This window comes from Neopelma chrysocephalum, unplaced genomic scaffold (assembly GCF_003984885.1).
Source record: "Neopelma chrysocephalum unplaced genomic scaffold, ASM398488v2 Primary Assembly neopelma1_22b, whole genome shotgun sequence".
Classification (NCBI taxonomy): Eukaryota; Metazoa; Chordata; class Aves; order Passeriformes; family Pipridae; genus Neopelma; species Neopelma chrysocephalum.
The window spans coordinates 29,209,289-29,226,087 of record NW_020897690.1 but is presented as its reverse complement, the minus strand read 5'-3'; the positions used below and the strand labels follow the sequence as shown (position 1 = coordinate 29,226,087).

At 40.9% G+C, this 16,799-nt stretch overlaps 1 protein-coding gene across 1 annotated transcript in view; it reads left to right on the top strand.

Moving 5' to 3' along the window:
* The window catches only part of BCL2 (BCL2, apoptosis regulator), a 96,753-nt gene extending 83,834 nt beyond the window's left edge, over nucleotides 1-12,919 (top strand). Inside the window, exon 2 of the mRNA XM_027682436.1 lies at nucleotides 8,181-12,919. Coding sequence (XP_027538237.1) covers nucleotides 8,181-8,315 — 135 coding nt within the window. The 3' untranslated portion in view covers nucleotides 8,316-12,919. The remainder of the gene's footprint in view (nucleotides 1-8,180) is intronic.
* The last annotated feature ends 3,880 nt before the right edge of the window (nucleotides 12,920-16,799 follow it).

The following is a 16,799-nucleotide window of genomic DNA, read 5'->3' as shown; positions in this document are numbered from 1 at the left end:
CTCCTGCTACTAATGTCTAACATTTTTCAGTTTTAAAGCTTCCTACTAAAAGGAAACACAGAGAATTTTTCCCTTCCTTGTATCATCAAGACATTATTTCTTGTTATAGAAGAATTAAAATATATATAGGTAGGAGGTGTGTCGCTTTCCCACATCCCAGTGGTACTTGCTTTTGGATGGGAGAAAATCCCAATTCTCCTGTAGGATGCCTGTTGTTTGTTTTGGTGTTGGTTTTGGAGGTGGATGGGCAGAGGTAGTTTGCCTTTTATTAGGTCTTCATATTTTAGTTTTGCGGGGTGACATTTGAATAAATCTAATGGTCATAGCTAATGAGTTACAACTGTGTATGCAAATGAATTTGAGCTGTTTTGAATAACAAAACAAAGTCCTTTATTTTAGTCTGTTTGTGAATTGTATTCTTACTCTCTTACTGTTCCTTGTTTTTTCATATGGTCCCTGTTAGGTCTTGCCTGATAACATTTGCCAAAGCACTTTCTGGATAAACCCAAAAATTGAAGATTTACCAGCCAACCCTAAGCTATGAGGCCCCCCCCTCCATAAGGCAAGGCAATGAGTAAAGCTATCTTGGCTTAAAAGGAAGGTTCAGCTCTTTTGACAACAGACAGTTTTCACCTGCCCTATTTAGACAGTTCATTTTCTCTAAATTCCTACTTGCCTCAGTCTACACAGACTCTATTAATTCATTTCTCTTCTCCTTCACCCTCCATTTGTCTCCCAGGTCTTGTGCTTTTGCACAAATGGTGAATAAGACAGAAAGGACAAGAAGGAGGATGGGAGACACCCAACCAAAACTAGTCTCTTCTGAGCAGATGCAAACCTGGAACTTCCCCTTATTTTAATTTCCCATTATCGCTTAGATGTGAAATGATGGGAACATGGAGCAAGCCACCAAAAGGCCTCCATTCTCACATGTACCATGTTGGAAAGGGAGCACTTGCAGCTCGTTCCGTCAGACTGCATGACTGCCAAGTCCTGTCTGCCTCCTTCACGATTCCTGGTGGGAGGGCTAGCTTAGGAAATGACAAGAGACAGCAATGACCAAAAAATGCTGCTTCTTCTCTGTCTCAAATAAGGCTTTTACAGGTGAGCAGAAATGGTCTGAGCTGCTAATGAGGTATAGGCTGCCAAAGAAAACACATGGGCATATTCATATTTTCCAGGTGGCTGGTAGTAGAAATGTAACTGCCCATTGAAATCTACAGCATAGGCTTTTTTTTGCACTTATTCATTAAATTGTAGATTTATTGTGAAGTTACTTTATCGTAGTGTTAGCTGTGTTGTCTCACTGGCCCTGTAAATCAGTTGCTTGTCACAAGATTTAGAAAAAAAACGAGTGCCTGCTTGAAGTCACATGAAGAACAGGTGGCACTTCTGCAGAAGGTGCTGGTGGTTTCACATGGCCTGTTGCCGCTGGAGCACCATGGAGCACCAAGGAACGCCCAGGCCACCACTCCAGCTCTGTGCTACTCTTGCTCAATGCTGAGTGTGAGTTAGTCAAGCCAAGGAGTTTGGATCAGAACTGAGTGTTGAAACAACAAACACGGGATGGAGCGTGTCCCTGAGGGATGTTAAAACAAGCAGCAGAGAAATGCGTGACTGGTCCCTCGTGGCGCGGTCGATGGGACAACCTGCTCAGACCGGTTCGATGTCACCCATCTGGTTCACATGTGCACTTGGCCTTTTCTGGCCAAGGCCCCCCTGAGCCGGGTCCCTCACCAGGCTGATAGCCTCGCTGCCTTGCTCTCCCCTCTCTGCCTCTGCTTATACCTGTACCTTGAGCCTGGCACCGCTGGATGCGCTTGTTAAATGAAACCTTCGTGGCCGTGATGATGACAAGCACTGTGCCACAGCACTTTGAGCACTTCTACAAGCAGCTACTTTCGTTTCCCATTTCCCAGGCGGTTACATGATTTAACTCTTCTGCGGCAGCCCAGGAGCGGCACAGGCAGCTGGAGAAGGCAGGGAACATAGCGGGGGATGTGTTCATGTTTCCCTCTACTGTCAGTGCAGCACCTGCTGCAGACAAATCTTCAGAGTTGGGCTTTTAAGTTAGGTAGGCTATTTGCAGTGTGAGAGCACTCATATTGAAAACTAGTTACGAGCAAGACAGAGAATTTAAGCAAGATTTAGAGAAAAACAGGCCTACGTTGTCACTCAAGCTCATTTTGTCATTTTTATTTTAAAGTCATTCTGAAGATTTGTCAGGGGTCCTAATACATCTGGCCTCTTTTCAGAGGAAGCAGGCATAAGACTGATGTTGTGAGATGAGGTGAGTCTCCCCAGCAGCATTGTGACATTTGCTCTCTCCTTCAAAGTGATTCACAAATCCACAAATGGGTGTTGCTAAATTTACTGTTGTATGTGAATGTAAACTCTCTAGAACAGGTTTGATAAACTGGAGAAGAATATGGCCTAAAACTGAACAGGTCTCAGTGCAACTGAGATTCACATGCAGGGACACATTTGTTTTCTGGATACGAGTTGCACGCAGTTTCTAGCACTCTACCTAAGCAGAAAATAAAACTAAATAAAACAGCAGATTATTCAAATAGGATTATCAACCCACAAAAGAGCTGAAAAGAAAATTGTGAAGGATCAAGTAGAGCAGCTCTGACCATGTCGTTGAACATATTTTGTCCAGAAGGCCTTCTCACCTTCATTTACTCATAATTGCTAATAGTGCTCCCTCAGAAGTGGCACCCATTAAATACCACCAGCTAGCTGCTGTAGTGACATTACAGCTGTTATGCTGATGCCAGAAATACCTCATTTTATAGTGTGGGCCTTTCCAGGAATAGGAGAATGATGCAGCCTGCACTAGGTCTGGGCTTTTGCATGTTGCAGAGCCACGTCTAACTGAATTAAGTAGAGATGCCAAGACTAAATTACTGATTTCTCATGCTGACTTGGTTTAACAAGAATGTGGCCTAGTCTGAATATGGGATGGGTTTCCATCCAAGCTGAATGATCAGCTCCTTACAAATCCTGTTTAAAGAGGTGGCTTGACCATTCCTAAAAGCCTGGGTTTATTCTTCATCTCTCAGGGGTCTGGAGGAAATCTGCCTTCCAGCAGGGTCTCTCTCTATGAGCACTGACAGGAGGACTAATTATCTCCTTTACTATAATCACTCACATTTATATATTTCTAAGCATATGCATCACTTTTCATAAGAAAACTTAACCACAATTAGTCCTTGCTACTTCGATGTTTCCATCTGAGTGCCACATTTAGCCAGTCTTATGCAAATAATATTTCCACTGATTTCAATTCACACAACCTAACAGTGAGTGCCTGGCAAGACTAGGACCTGGAAGACACTTCCCCAAGATCACAGGCTCACCGATGCAAGAATTTCTACAAATAGATAGCAAGGACAAGGAACAAAGAAGTTAGGCAAGGTTACTGTGATTAAACCAGTTTTGTCCAAAGTCAGAAACCTCAGGGACCGCTGGAGAAACAAAAGGATATGCAGCCAGCAATTAACACATCAGCTGCAGACCTATGACTGTGTCAGGCATTGTGGAAACAGAGGATTCAAAATAGAATCATGGAATCATAGAAGATTGGAGAAGACCTCTAACATCATCGAGTCCAACCAATAACCTGGCACCGCCATGTTCATCACTAAACCATGTCCCCAAAATAGACCCCTTTCTACCACAGGCGAAGGTGAAGGGGAGAAAGAAAAAAAAGCCAGGTGGGAATTTGTTCAGGGGTTCACGTGCCAAAGCCACTCCCCTGGCAGGTTCTTTTTCCATGATCAGCAGGGCTTGTTTGGTGACACCTTCTTTTCCTTACCATTATAATTTGATAATGTGCACCTGGCAGGACTACTAGCATGTCGGCACTCCCAGGTGTAAAAAGATATCGGCATCTCTAAAGATACTGACCTTGTGAAACACCACACCTTAGCACAACACAGCCAAAGTCTGAGCTGTCCTTATTTGCATGTACTCACCACATAGGCTTGCATAAAAGACCCATAAACTCTTCGGGAAAAGAACAGCTACACATTTGTCTATTATTTGTGTTCCAAGAACTTTTCTTGTTAGCTTCAAGATGACATTTTAATGAGGTTTCACTGCATAGAAAACATGGGACGATTTAACCAGCTCTGTCCACCCCCTCCCTCCCCAAACTCTTTCTGAAATGAGTTACCATGAGGGAATGAAAGCTTTTATGAGAATTTATGTCATTCATTTGGAGGCAGGGGTGAGGGAAAAGTCATCTAGCTGCTAAACCTTGGCATCAAAGCATATGCCATTCCCTCTCCTGCCCCGTGCTGTGTTGCAAAGCTGCCTTGTTCAGACCTGTGCAAGTTTCTTCAAAAGCCAGAGCTAGTGTGTGTTTGTTTGTTTGTTTTGGAGTCACAGAGAGGGCAGCGTAAAATAGCCACAAGGCAATTCCCGTTCAGTAAAATGGAAGTCTCACAGGCTCTTCATTCAATACAATGTGGCTCAAGAGGATATCCTGCCAGCCCAATGATAACGAGGGAAATAAAGTCACTTCCTCACCAGCTGTTTGATTCAGGTAGAAAAAGGAAGCCTTTACTTCCTCATATTTGCTCTCCCCACCGCCCCCTTGGTCAGAAATGCCAGGCAGAAACTGCCTTCTCCCTCTGCATTTTCAGTAAGGAGCCGTCGGATCCATAATGCTTCTCTGGGCTCAGCCTATGGGCAGTATGTCCTTTTCTGCGACCAAGAAGTTGTGCTTTGCCTCTCAGGCTGGAGTGAAGGCTGAGCTGTAAAAGGACCAAGGCTGAACAAATTCGACTCATTCCGCAAGCAAAGAGTGCCCGTGTAATTAAAGATGACATTTGTTTCTTGGATCAGAGCTGCCGAATTTGGGCCAGTGGAAGAATGGAATAGTGTGATCTCTTTGTTTTGAGACTGCCCTGACTCAGTGCACTATTACGCCTCCTAATCCTCCCAGGATGACAAACTCCACTTCTGTCCTGGACTCCCTGCAAATGCCAGGAACTTCAGCCAGGGACATGCTCTGTCCTCCCTGTGTATAGTCCAGCAGGCAAGAGGGCAGCAAGGGGTGCTCTTGGGGCAGTCTTCCTGGCCTGCCAATCAAGCCCTGGTAGGTTGAAGCAGGCATCTCACCTGCTTTCATGCCTAAGAGGAGCTTAGGCAGAGCATCTTTCCCTTCCCCACCACCACCTTTCTCACTTCATAGAAACAGTCAACGTGAAGTTGCACAGTAAATCAGCAACAGACTGATTTGACTTAATGAAAGCTTCTTAAGAAATGGCTTTTTCAAAACTTACAGAGCTGAATGAAGAGTTCTTTTCCATATAATTTTTAACTGCCTTGATATAATTTTACATCCCGGATATAACTTCCTATTAAATTTTGAAGGTCTTAAAAGCAAGGCCTGCAATGATTTTCTTTCCAATTGTGTAAAACTTCCAGAAAGGTTGACCAAGCCAGAACTTGCCTCAGTCTATTTGCCAAGGGGACCCTTGCTTTCATTATAAAGAGTGCTTTTCCAAGGACATTAAGTGTTTCAAACAATTTTCCTAATCTTATTTATTTTAGCTGAGATTCTCTTCTTTTAAACAGAACGGTTTAGGTGACAAAAATCCAGTGACAGATACATGGGTTTACAGGAGACAAACCTTATGAGAAAGTTAAGATTCTGTTTAGGGTTCTCTTTGTGCTAAAATAGTTTTCAGCAATGGGTCATATGTCCCTCCCCCCACCTCCCTTGTTTTAGTACATAAAATGGACATGTGTTTATTTAAAACAGGTTTGAAACTTAAACAAATAGTGACAGGCTGTTCAAACAAGCTTCGGAAATAGGCCTAATCAGGATGTTTGAGAAGGGGAGGGGGAACGATCATAAAGAGCTACTTGTAATATATAGTGCAGACACCATTAGGTTGGGTTTGTGTTATTGTTATAATAATCTCAGACAAAAAAGTACTGCATGCTGCACATTTTTGAGCCATAGGTTATGCCATACTTTTGCCTTGTATCCAAGTTTTACTGTTACTGTCTATCTTCATACCCAATACCAGGAGCTTTACTGGAACATTGGAAATGGTTGCACATTAAAACTGGGAGGAATGTTCCAAAACTGGGATTGAAGAGAGGAACAAATTATGCTCATTTCGATATTGATACTGTGTATGCATCGACTGTCATGAATACACAGAAGTGAGATCTTCCCCACAGGCAGAGACCACGAAAACCTTAACGTTAAAATCTTTTCACAGGACTTGCATTTCCATGAGGGTTTTTTTCGTTTTTTTCATTTCCTCCCTGTTTCACCTATAATAATATCACCAAGTGTTGAACTTTACCCTTGTATTTTTATAAGGCCTGATCTTGAACTCCCTATACAGACAAGGCTCCCGTGGAAGTCAGTGAGTCTACTGGCAACAACAGGATTTAGCCCAGTCTGTAACATTTTAGAATATTGTGTTACTTCATAGCCTTAAGGAGAAATAAAAGCAGCTTTCCAAAGAGCTGCACAGCAAACTGAGTGTGCTTTTTCAGCTCAGCAACAGCACAGCAGAATATTAAGGCCAGAGTTTGCAAATGTCTGCGTCAAAAAACAGGCAGTTAAGCAAAACTTGCCAATTTCCCTCTGGAATGAAGCGCTTGCATTAAAACATTCCATCCTCCCTGCAAAAGGTTAAGCTGCTTTCACTTAAGAATATACCTTTGGAAACCCAAGTTGGAAAATCATTGCCTAGAGGAACAAGCATTGAGAAATAGCAAGAGGCAGACGTGTTTTCACGTCGCTCTGTTGGCCAAAGCCTATGGCTGTTCTGTTACCAAATCTTACCTATTTACATCCACTCTAATGTACAACATTCACCAACATTACTTAATGTAATATATTTTGGAAGTAGATATCTACTATTTATTTGAATCCCGCTCAGTGTCCAGTGAATAGAAGTCAAAATATTAAAAAACCTTACACGCCCTCTTGTGGTGAAATCACAAACACTTACTGACAATAACTACAGATAGCTAATGAAGGAAGCTAATGTAACTACATAATTTGCAGAAAATTAACTTGGATGGAAGGTTTACATTAATAATGGAGACATTTCTCTCCTCAATTTCTGCTTTAAACCATAACATATATGCATTTTTAGAAAGCAGGTTATCTCCTAGCATAGTAACATGGCAAAACAGTTAAACGCACTGTAACATTGTTAGAGAATGTTAACTTCCACCAAAAATGGGAACTCTAGAGTAATAAAAGTAGAGACAGAAATGCCCATGTTAGATAGCTTTTTCATGGGTTTATCTCAGTAGTTTGGGAGCAGACCTTAGCTGACTGCACAGTAAAAGAGTTGCCATAAATGATGCTATCAGGTTTGTCACATTTTTAAAGTCATTCAGCTCAGCTATTTACTGCTTTCATGCCATACAGTATGATTTATCTGTCTCTCAGGAATGCTCTGAAGCTTCATGCTTGTTAGGAATTGCAGCCTGAAAGAAAGGCATTACGTGCAGAATATCACCAGTCCAATTACTAGCCCAGTCAAATCCCATTGTATTTATGAGTCACAAAAACTTTGCTGCTTAAACAGCCTTTCCATTGGATGCCTACATGCACCACCAGATTTTCCTCAAGCACAGGACCACGGCATCACCCTTGTGAAAGACCATCATGGGTGTAACACAACTTTAACAGCTTCAGTTCATATGGAAGAAACATCTGTGGCTGCTACACATAGTCTCTGAACTATACCAAGGGAATCAAACAAATACTGCCTTATTTTCAGTGAAGCTGACCAGCAATATAGGTTCCCAAGTCCAGTGAAAATGAAAGATTTGGAGAATGAAAGTCCATTTACCTCCTTCAGTATGTTTGTATAGACAACATTCAGGACCCGAAATAGTGGTAACTTGTATTTTAAAATGCTGCTCCTGTATTTTCTGTTAGACTGGGCACGCCTAAAGCAGAAGTCATGGTTGTAAGCAGTATTTGTAAAGAAATAGGCAGGAGAACTTTTCATTAAGCACTGCACAAAAAACAGAGCTCATGAATCACTATTTTAATAGGTTTGTGTGGTTTTCTTATGGCGGCGGGATTGTTGGATGACCATTGAAGGTGAACAAGTTGCTTCCCCCACCCCCCAAAAAAGTTACTGCAATTCTGATATTCACTTTCTGATTACTTTCCTTTCTAGGATGCCTTTGTGGAGTTGTATGGCAACAGTATGAGGCCTTTGTTCGATTTCTCCTGGATCTCTCTGAAGACTATCCTGAGTCTGGTTCTGGTGGGAGCTTGCATCACTCTTGGCGCTTATCTCGGACATAAGTAGAGTCACCCAGTTTATTGTGGATTACAAAAGTCTTTCAAAACAACAAAATAATATTTTTTTTTCTCTAGCACAATGATATTTTATGAGCAAAGCAACTTCCCAGCGAAAGATTAAATCAGCTATTACTGCCAAAGGAAATATCATTTATTTTTACATTGCCGGAAAATTATTTATTAAAAGATATTTACATTTTTACCTGCTATTTTCAGAAACTCAGCAAGTTGTATCTGTCATTGCATCGTATTGTTATTCTTAATTTTAATGAGCCCCAGAGTATTTTAGGTTTTGCTTTTTTTTTTAATTAATGCCGCTGGCTGGATTATTTTATCTCTGAAGAGCAAATATACTGACAAAGACCTACCTGCTTACACTTACGAGGGCAGTTACTTGAGCTGCTAAAGCCTGCGAAATTGTGTTGATTCTCCTTGCGTTTTCTGGGAGGGATCTGAAAGACAAGGTCAGCATGAACAAAGTTCTCACCCTGTCCTGCTGGCCAGAACTGATGTAGTAAACAATTCAACATGGTACATATGTGGAGTCAAGATGGAGATTCTTGAAATACCACTCGACTATCCCTACAGGACAACAGTTGGAAATATGATTGTCTATGCCTTTTAAACAGATGTTTTCCAGTTACCAGTTGTGCCATCCCATCATAATCACAATACCCACACAATACATGTCAAACTTTTTTTTAATAAGTGTGAAGTTAAATCTTTGGGGCTCGCAGGAAATTGCTGTTCCAATGATTTTCTCAGCAGTAAAATGTTTTTTGTGGCTACTGACACAGAAACATCAGGAGACCTTAAGTGCCTGCTTCAACAGAGCAGAGCTGGAGTCTGAAGACCTGACCTGTGTCCCACTTTAGTGGGCTCATATCTGCAACTAATCCTGCTTACTTACAGAGTTCCTCCGGGGGTTTGAAACCAATTAGATATGGTCTCTAAATCCCTGAAAGTTGAAAAAGATCTTAATTTTATTTGGCAAGAAGCAGACCTCAGCTAAGTTACAGATTAGCTCTGACTATCCTTGTTTATCAAACTGGACACCAAAATCAAGTTCGTTTTCATAACAGGAAAAGAAAGTGAGATTTATCATCCCACCCCTCGCCCTAAAAATTATTTCATGCCAATTATTTCCTAAGACTGTCTGCAGAAGAAAAGATAATGAAGAAACTCAAAATCCTCTTTCTGGACAGAGACTCTGACACCTCGATCAGGCAGGTGCCTACTGTCATCTCAAGTGAAAATAGGGTGAAGGAAAAGGGGGAGTGGGAGGTGTGAAGTCATCTGCTCATGTTACAAAATGCAATGCAAGTAAAATTAATGCAGAATACATAATACAGTTTTATAAACAGACCTGTATTCTGAAACCAGATGTGTCAATGCCTTTTAAAGCAGGGCTTTCTGTGAGCTCGAAGGGGGCCAGGAGTCCCCTGGAAACTGAAGACTCTGAAGCGTGTCCCAGGGGCTGCTCTGAAGCATGGAAATGTCCAGCTTCAAATGTTTTAAGTCCTGCGGTTCTATTTTTTCTATGAAACTTTTGAAATCTGGGATTTTTGGGTAAATGAACATCCAGATATAAAAGGAAAGATTGCAAAGCTCTCGATAAAATGTACGTAATTGCTCAAAAGGTGAAAAACATACAGTGAATAAACTGTAGCTCCAACCTCAAGATTTCAGTTGAATAACTTTGTGGCATTATATGCAAAATATCTCCTGTAACTCGGGAATGTAATATGTTCAATGTTAAGGCTGTAGTTGATGTTGAGTCTTCAAAGCTGCTTTTATGTTTGGTTGTTTTTTTTAAGAGTTGTACATCTCAGCATTTTTACTGCTATTTAGTCATGGCACCTACACTTTGTATGAGCAAAGATAAGATGGAGCAAGCTTACATTTCAAATTTGAAATTACTTAATTTTATAGAAACTTAGAAAAGAAATATTTTTAAGAACACAAAAATGTGAACTATCCTTGATTAAAGAAAAAGGAAAAATCCCACCATCAAACAAAAAGTACCTGCAATGCTTTCAGAGTGCTTCTGTCAGAAGTGGGGATGCTCATGTATGATTTGTATGAAAAATATTTGAAATCAGAGGAACTGAATATTGTGAATTGAGTGTGGGCTTTGTTTTTTCTTTCAGCTTCCAAGCTGAATTTGTCTGCAGCCAATTGCACAACTGGAATTGGCTGGTATCAAGCTAATGTTTCATTTCAGAATCTAGTCTTTGTTTCAATTTGTGCCCATCTGCCCATTAAAGTTTATTAACTATTAGACCTCAAATTGTTTCAATATTGTTTATTTTATTAAAGGTTTACATTGTCAAAAGTAGTAAAAGTATCAATTCCAGTGCTGCTATACTGCCAGGATAATTTGAATGGGTTTTAGTTTTTAATACCTTCCAATGGCTAAAGTTTTTTTAAAGCTGCTTTAGAAATAATATGAAGATGACACATGATACACATTTAAATAAATACTGAGGATTTTGTGTTCTGTTGTGTCTACTCACTGGACTTTCCAGTGTATCAGTTAATACCTGGCAAAAAGAAGAGTCATGATGACTGTTGATGATTTTATTTTATTAAAGAGCCAGTGGAGTTTTCCCATCCTGACTGCAGAATAGTACAGTATTGTGGCTGCATTAGGTATAATGATAGTTGATAATACATTTATTAAGAAACATATTAGAAACATTGAATGTATATAAAAGCTTGAACTTCTTAAATAAAATCCTCTCCTTTCACTCTTGCATTTCTTTTGCAGTCATTCTTGTCTTTCCTACTCTTCATTACACTTTCATGTAAGATTTTTTTCCGCACAAAATGGCTTATAGACCTCCACACTCAAAGACTACGCTTCAGTGAAAACCCATCCTCTGCCACTATGTATGCACAGATAGCTGACCACTCCTGGCATATCCAAATTGTAAAAGCAAAAAAAAAAAAAAAAAAAAAAAAAAAAGAGGCACAACAAAGGAATAGGTCAAGAAGTGGAGGGAAACAGATCACTGAAAAACCTCCTTGGTTAAAGATGATTCTACCTGGCATTTGTTTATCTTTTATCCTTTCCATTGAAAAAGGATGATATAAGGGCAGAGAAAAAGCTTACAGAGACCCCACAGTTCTCTACAGAAGTTTGTTAATGCTGAAGGCAGTCTTTTGCAAAACGACAAATCTGTAGGCATTGAGGAGAAATACTTGATTTTGCTGTATTCAGCTTATGTATCCTTAATTCTTTTTCACTCCATTTATTAAGAAAATAATGAAGAAAAATATCTTGCTTCTGAAAAGAATAATCTATAAGATCATCTAAGATCTGTTATAGATCAGTAACTTAGGAAAAGATGGAAAAACAAGAAAAAAAATTCTGCTAGCAAAGCGTTCTTAAACCAGAGCTGACACAGAGTACATTTCTTAATGGAACAAGCACTGGATCTACCAAAGGACTAATGGGGTTGTCGAGATAACAGAGAATATACAGATAAGGAAGGGGGCTGGAAGATATGGCGAATGTCATTGGTATATAAGAAAATCTTTAGTTTCATATGTTGCAGGAGTTCACCCAAGATGGTCTGAAAATTACTTTTGACTAGAAGCAGCTACAAATGTGTGCACTACGTGGCTACAATTACTAAAAAATTTCAATTACAAAATTATTTGTAAATTATTATAACATTATCCAGTCTATAAAAGTTCATCAATCTGCTGTTGTGATTGGGGATTATGTAGCCCGAGTAGGTTTGCACTAATAAGGAACAATTATAAAGAAATGTCTGAAACCTAATGTGCAAAGGCAACATGAAGGTGACGCAGTTCAAAAAACACAGATCCAGTACCCCCAATCCTTGCATGCACACAGTCTCCCCAGCTGAGGCAGTGAGTCTGGACTGCATGCTTTGACCCTGAGGCACGACACTGCTTAGCTGTGGACCTGCACTCCACTTCACAAACCTAGAGGTCCTATTGATTAAAAGTATAGTAAAGTAGCATGTTTAAAGCCTTTCTTATTTTTCTTCTCTCCATCTCTGAACAAACTAGGAAAACTATTCATTTGTATAATGAGTTTAAGGCTCAGTACTATATGAAAATTTATACATCTTATAATTTATGAATATAAAAATTATTTCTCATTGCAAAAGCCTAGCTTTGTTTTTCATTCCTATCTCTCTTTCCAACAAAGCTAAATACAAGGAAGACAAAAGAGCTAATTTAATCTGTATTTGGTTTAAATCACACTTCTATACTAAGTCAATGCAGCTTCATGACACAACGAAATTATCTTCAAAAAGTAGTACAGCATTAAGAGTTCCACACAAAAACTGTATATTTTTATAATTTAAATAGCGTATTTTTTTCTTTTTTTTTCTGAATATTTGAATTTTAATTATCACCAGCATAAATGTACATAAGCAGATATTGTTTATCCAGTATCTTTGGAGATGTATGTATGGTAATGTAGTTTGTCAGTTTATCATCATTCTATATGATTATGTTGTTCTTTGTCTTTCAAATGTTATCAGAACATGCTGCCATTAAACTTTCTATGTCTGTCTAGTTTATATTGTGAAATATAATAAAAGCACACTGTGAGATACTTGTTTTGCATTTGCATTGTTTAGGATTTGTTGATTAAAAAAATACTCAAGCATTTGATTGTAATCCCATAAATGAAACGTAATGTTTCCCTCCTGATAGTTCAGTTCACATATTCTGCTCAGTAGTGGCCAGTACTCACCAGCTTTCTTCAAAGAGCTCTGTGCAACAAGGTGCAATAACCCAGGTTTGATTAGCTGCTGCTGTCTGAAATACAGTCCACAGATGTACCCTGCACTTTGGGACCCAAGCACAGTGTCACCCTTTTTGCTCTCCTGTACATTTGATGTCTTGTGGAAAGTGCAGCAAGGCTTTTCTATTCATTTGCTAAAACTCCTTTTCATTCTGGTAGACAGGAGCTGGAAATGCACATTAGCAAGTTTCAACAGGAGAAAACAAGTATTTTTGTTACCGCTGAAGGTTTTATGATTGGTTTTCAGGAAGTGTTTAGATATTTTGCTTCTTCAAGGTTCATGGTAACTGGCCCTTAAGTCACATCGGTTGCCTCTTCTGTGGCTTTAATTCAGGTAGAACATAGCTAAATGCACTCAGGTAAGGACTATTTAACTGCCCTAAGAATTTACCCATCTTCTTCAGTGGGTTTTGTAGGCAAATGTCTGCACTCTGCTGTCATGGATGCACTTTTTGTGAGTGCCTGAAATTACTAGCTTAATACCCTTCAAGGACAATTCAGGCACATATGCAAAACATTTAACCCTCTGTCTGTGTCCATGAAGACAGAGAGGGTAGAGGAGATCAGCCTGAAACAGAAAAAAGAAGCAACAGAATGCAACACATAGACTCTGTCCTTTAGACACTGAGATTTAACTGTCCAGCAGAGAGCAAGGTTACTAAATTCTTTGCAAGGCAGAAGATAAACCACTTTGCAGTACTGCAAGTACCACCATTTCCGTCTCCCATTATTTTGTGAGACTGAAAAAAGAAGACAAGGACTTGGGGAAAAGTAGCCCCACCATTGCCTTTCTTCCTACCTAAAACCTAACAAAGGAAGATGGGATTAAGTTTCCTTAGGGAGTTCAGCAGAAACAGGTAATTAGTTCTGTGATTCTCCTCTTTCTGCCCAGTCAGAAAAGCTTTCTAAAAAGCTAACAGGCTAGTAGACATGATTAAATGCTTACCTTACCACTGGGACCAAGCACAGTGAGCAGATGGTAGAACAGAAGAGGTCTGGGTAAAGACAAAATGGTCTTATAACTAAGGTGGGTTTTGGTTATCTGAAAATTAGGTAAAAGCATCCTTAAAAGAAGTTTTTCTGGGCCAAAACCAGAAAGCTCTCTTCTCAAAACATTCCCGAGGGGTTTCAAGCACTGTAAGTCTCCACTGAAGCTGCACGACTTAGCAGTGTGCTGTCGTTCCTCTGTGGCAGCAAATTCTCCATCCTGAAGCACCTATAGCTCCTGCTTTTATCCTCCTCACTTATTAAATATTTAATGGGAGTCTACAAGTGGTAAAGAGTGAAATTTATTCCAGTGTGAATGGTTGGTTACCAACTGCATGGCATTTTAAGTTTCACACAACACCGGACCCTAAGAGGAGCTTCTTCTTGTAACTAACTTTTTGGTATCAAGAACTGCCTCTGAGGACATTTTACTCAGGCCAAAAGACCATGTAGTATTGTATTGCACTGCAAGAACCTGACTTGCACAGATGGACAAAAAACAAAGCAGCTCTTGAAGCATCCCATCATAGACTGTAGTTCACTGCCTTCCTTTCCAGTGGGGATACCTCTTCTGTGCAACTCATTTTCAATGTACTGAGTTGCCTCTTGGATATCCTGGAGAAATGTGTCAGTGCTAATCTTCTGCATGTGTCCTCCAGAACTCCTGTTACAAGCGCAACCACAATAATGGGAAGCTCCCAAATTTGCACTCAGACAAGGTCCTGGGCATACAGCTAGAAGTGTGCATCTGGGGCAGACGGCACTGATACAAAGCTTTATAAAGCCACAAGTGACAGAGACAAAAGCTAGCCAATCTATTTATGGGGGGAGATGAGATGGAAGAAGAGCCTCCTTCCCTTTCTTAATCCACTTGATAAACTACAGGCACTTACCTGCCTGTGTGGTCAGAGATGCTGTCCAATGCCCTAGTTAATGATGTTTTTGCGTTCACTTGGAGTTTTGTGCGAGTTTAAATATCTCCCCACCTGTACACTCCCCCTGTAAAAAGTCTGCTGATCCTTTATATATCCAGTAAGTAAACTTTTTCCTTTCCTGCCTGTGACTTCCAGAATATTAATCTTCTCACCCTTTGGTAACGCAAAAGACCCTTAGGTAAGGTGGATGATACTGCTAGTGGATTATTAACAATAACGTCCAATGTGCATATCTCAGGCTATGCTACTGTGATCATAAGTACCATGGAGTTGTCTGCATTGCTAGACCACCGAGGTGGAGAGAAACCTGATGCCAGTGCTGTCAAAGTAGCCACACACCATGCTAAGGGGCTGTAGGGGGGTAAATGACACATGATCCAGCATCATCTAGTTAGAATGGCACAATCAGGCTTTAGCCCATCGTACTGGATTTCCATGGCGAAGTTTTGGTAGCAGGGGGGCTACAGGGGTGCTTCTGTGAGAAGCTGCCAGAAGCTTCCCCCATGTCCATTACAGTCAATGCCAGCTGACTCCAGGATGGATCCACTGTTGGCCAAGGCTGAGCCCATGAGCAACAGTGGCAGCACCTCTGGGATAACATAGCTAAGAAGGAGTGGGGAGGAAACTGCACAATTGCAGCTGGAGAGAGGAGTAAGTGAGAGAAACAGCCCTGCAGACACCAAGGTCAGTGAAGGAGAAGAGGAAGGAGGCACTCCAGGCACTGGAGCAGAGATTCCCCTGGAGTCCACCGTGAAGACCATGGTGAGGCAGGCTGTCCTCCTGCAGCCCATGGAGATCCATGGTGGAGCAGAGATCCACCTGCAGACCATGAAAGACACCATGTCAGAGCAGGTTGATGCACAAAGGAAGCCCATGTCCAGGCAGGCTCCTGTCAGAACCTGCAAACCCATGGAGAGAGGAGCCCACGTGGTTTGCTGGAAGAATTTGTGACCCCCTGGGGGACTCACACTGGAGCAGCCTGTTTCTGAAGGATTGCACCCCATGTAAGGGACCCACACTGGAGATACTGAAGAACTCCAGCTCCCAGGAAGGATCCACATTGGAGAACTGTCTCCTGTGGGAGAAAGACCCCATGCTGGAGCAGAGGAAGAGTGTGAGGAATCCTCCCCCTGACTAGCAAGGAGCGAAAGAGGCATGTGATGAACTGACTACAACTCCCATTCCCTGTCCCTCTGTGCTGCTCAGGGAGGAGAAGGTAAAGAAAATCAGGAGTGAAGTTGAGCCTGGGAATAAAGGAAGGATTGGGGGGAAAGTGTTTTTAAGATTTGATTTTATTTCTAATTATCATACTCTGATTTGATTGGCAATAAATTAAACTAATTTCCCCAAGGCACGTCTGTCTGGCCCATGGTGGTAATTGGTGAGTGATCTCAACCTGTCCTTATCTCGACCCAGGAGCTTTTCATTATATTTTCTCTCCCCTGCCCAGCTGAGTAGTGGAGTAACAGAGCAGCTTTGGTGGGCACCTGGCACTCAGCCTGGGTCAATCCACCATACTCATTCACCATAAAACCCTCTTGCAGGGGAGTGGGGAAAGTAGGGGGAAAAAATTTGGTCAACTTGACCCAGCAGAGGTTACACCAGAGCAGCACTTTGTGTAATGCATTTATATAAATGCATGCCATACAACTACTTCATAATCCTTCAGAAAATGCTCTTTCAGTCAAGTAACATGAAACCCAAAATTGGATTTATTGTACCGCTGAACCACAATAAGAATAATGTCTTCTACATGTGAACTGACAAGCATATCTGA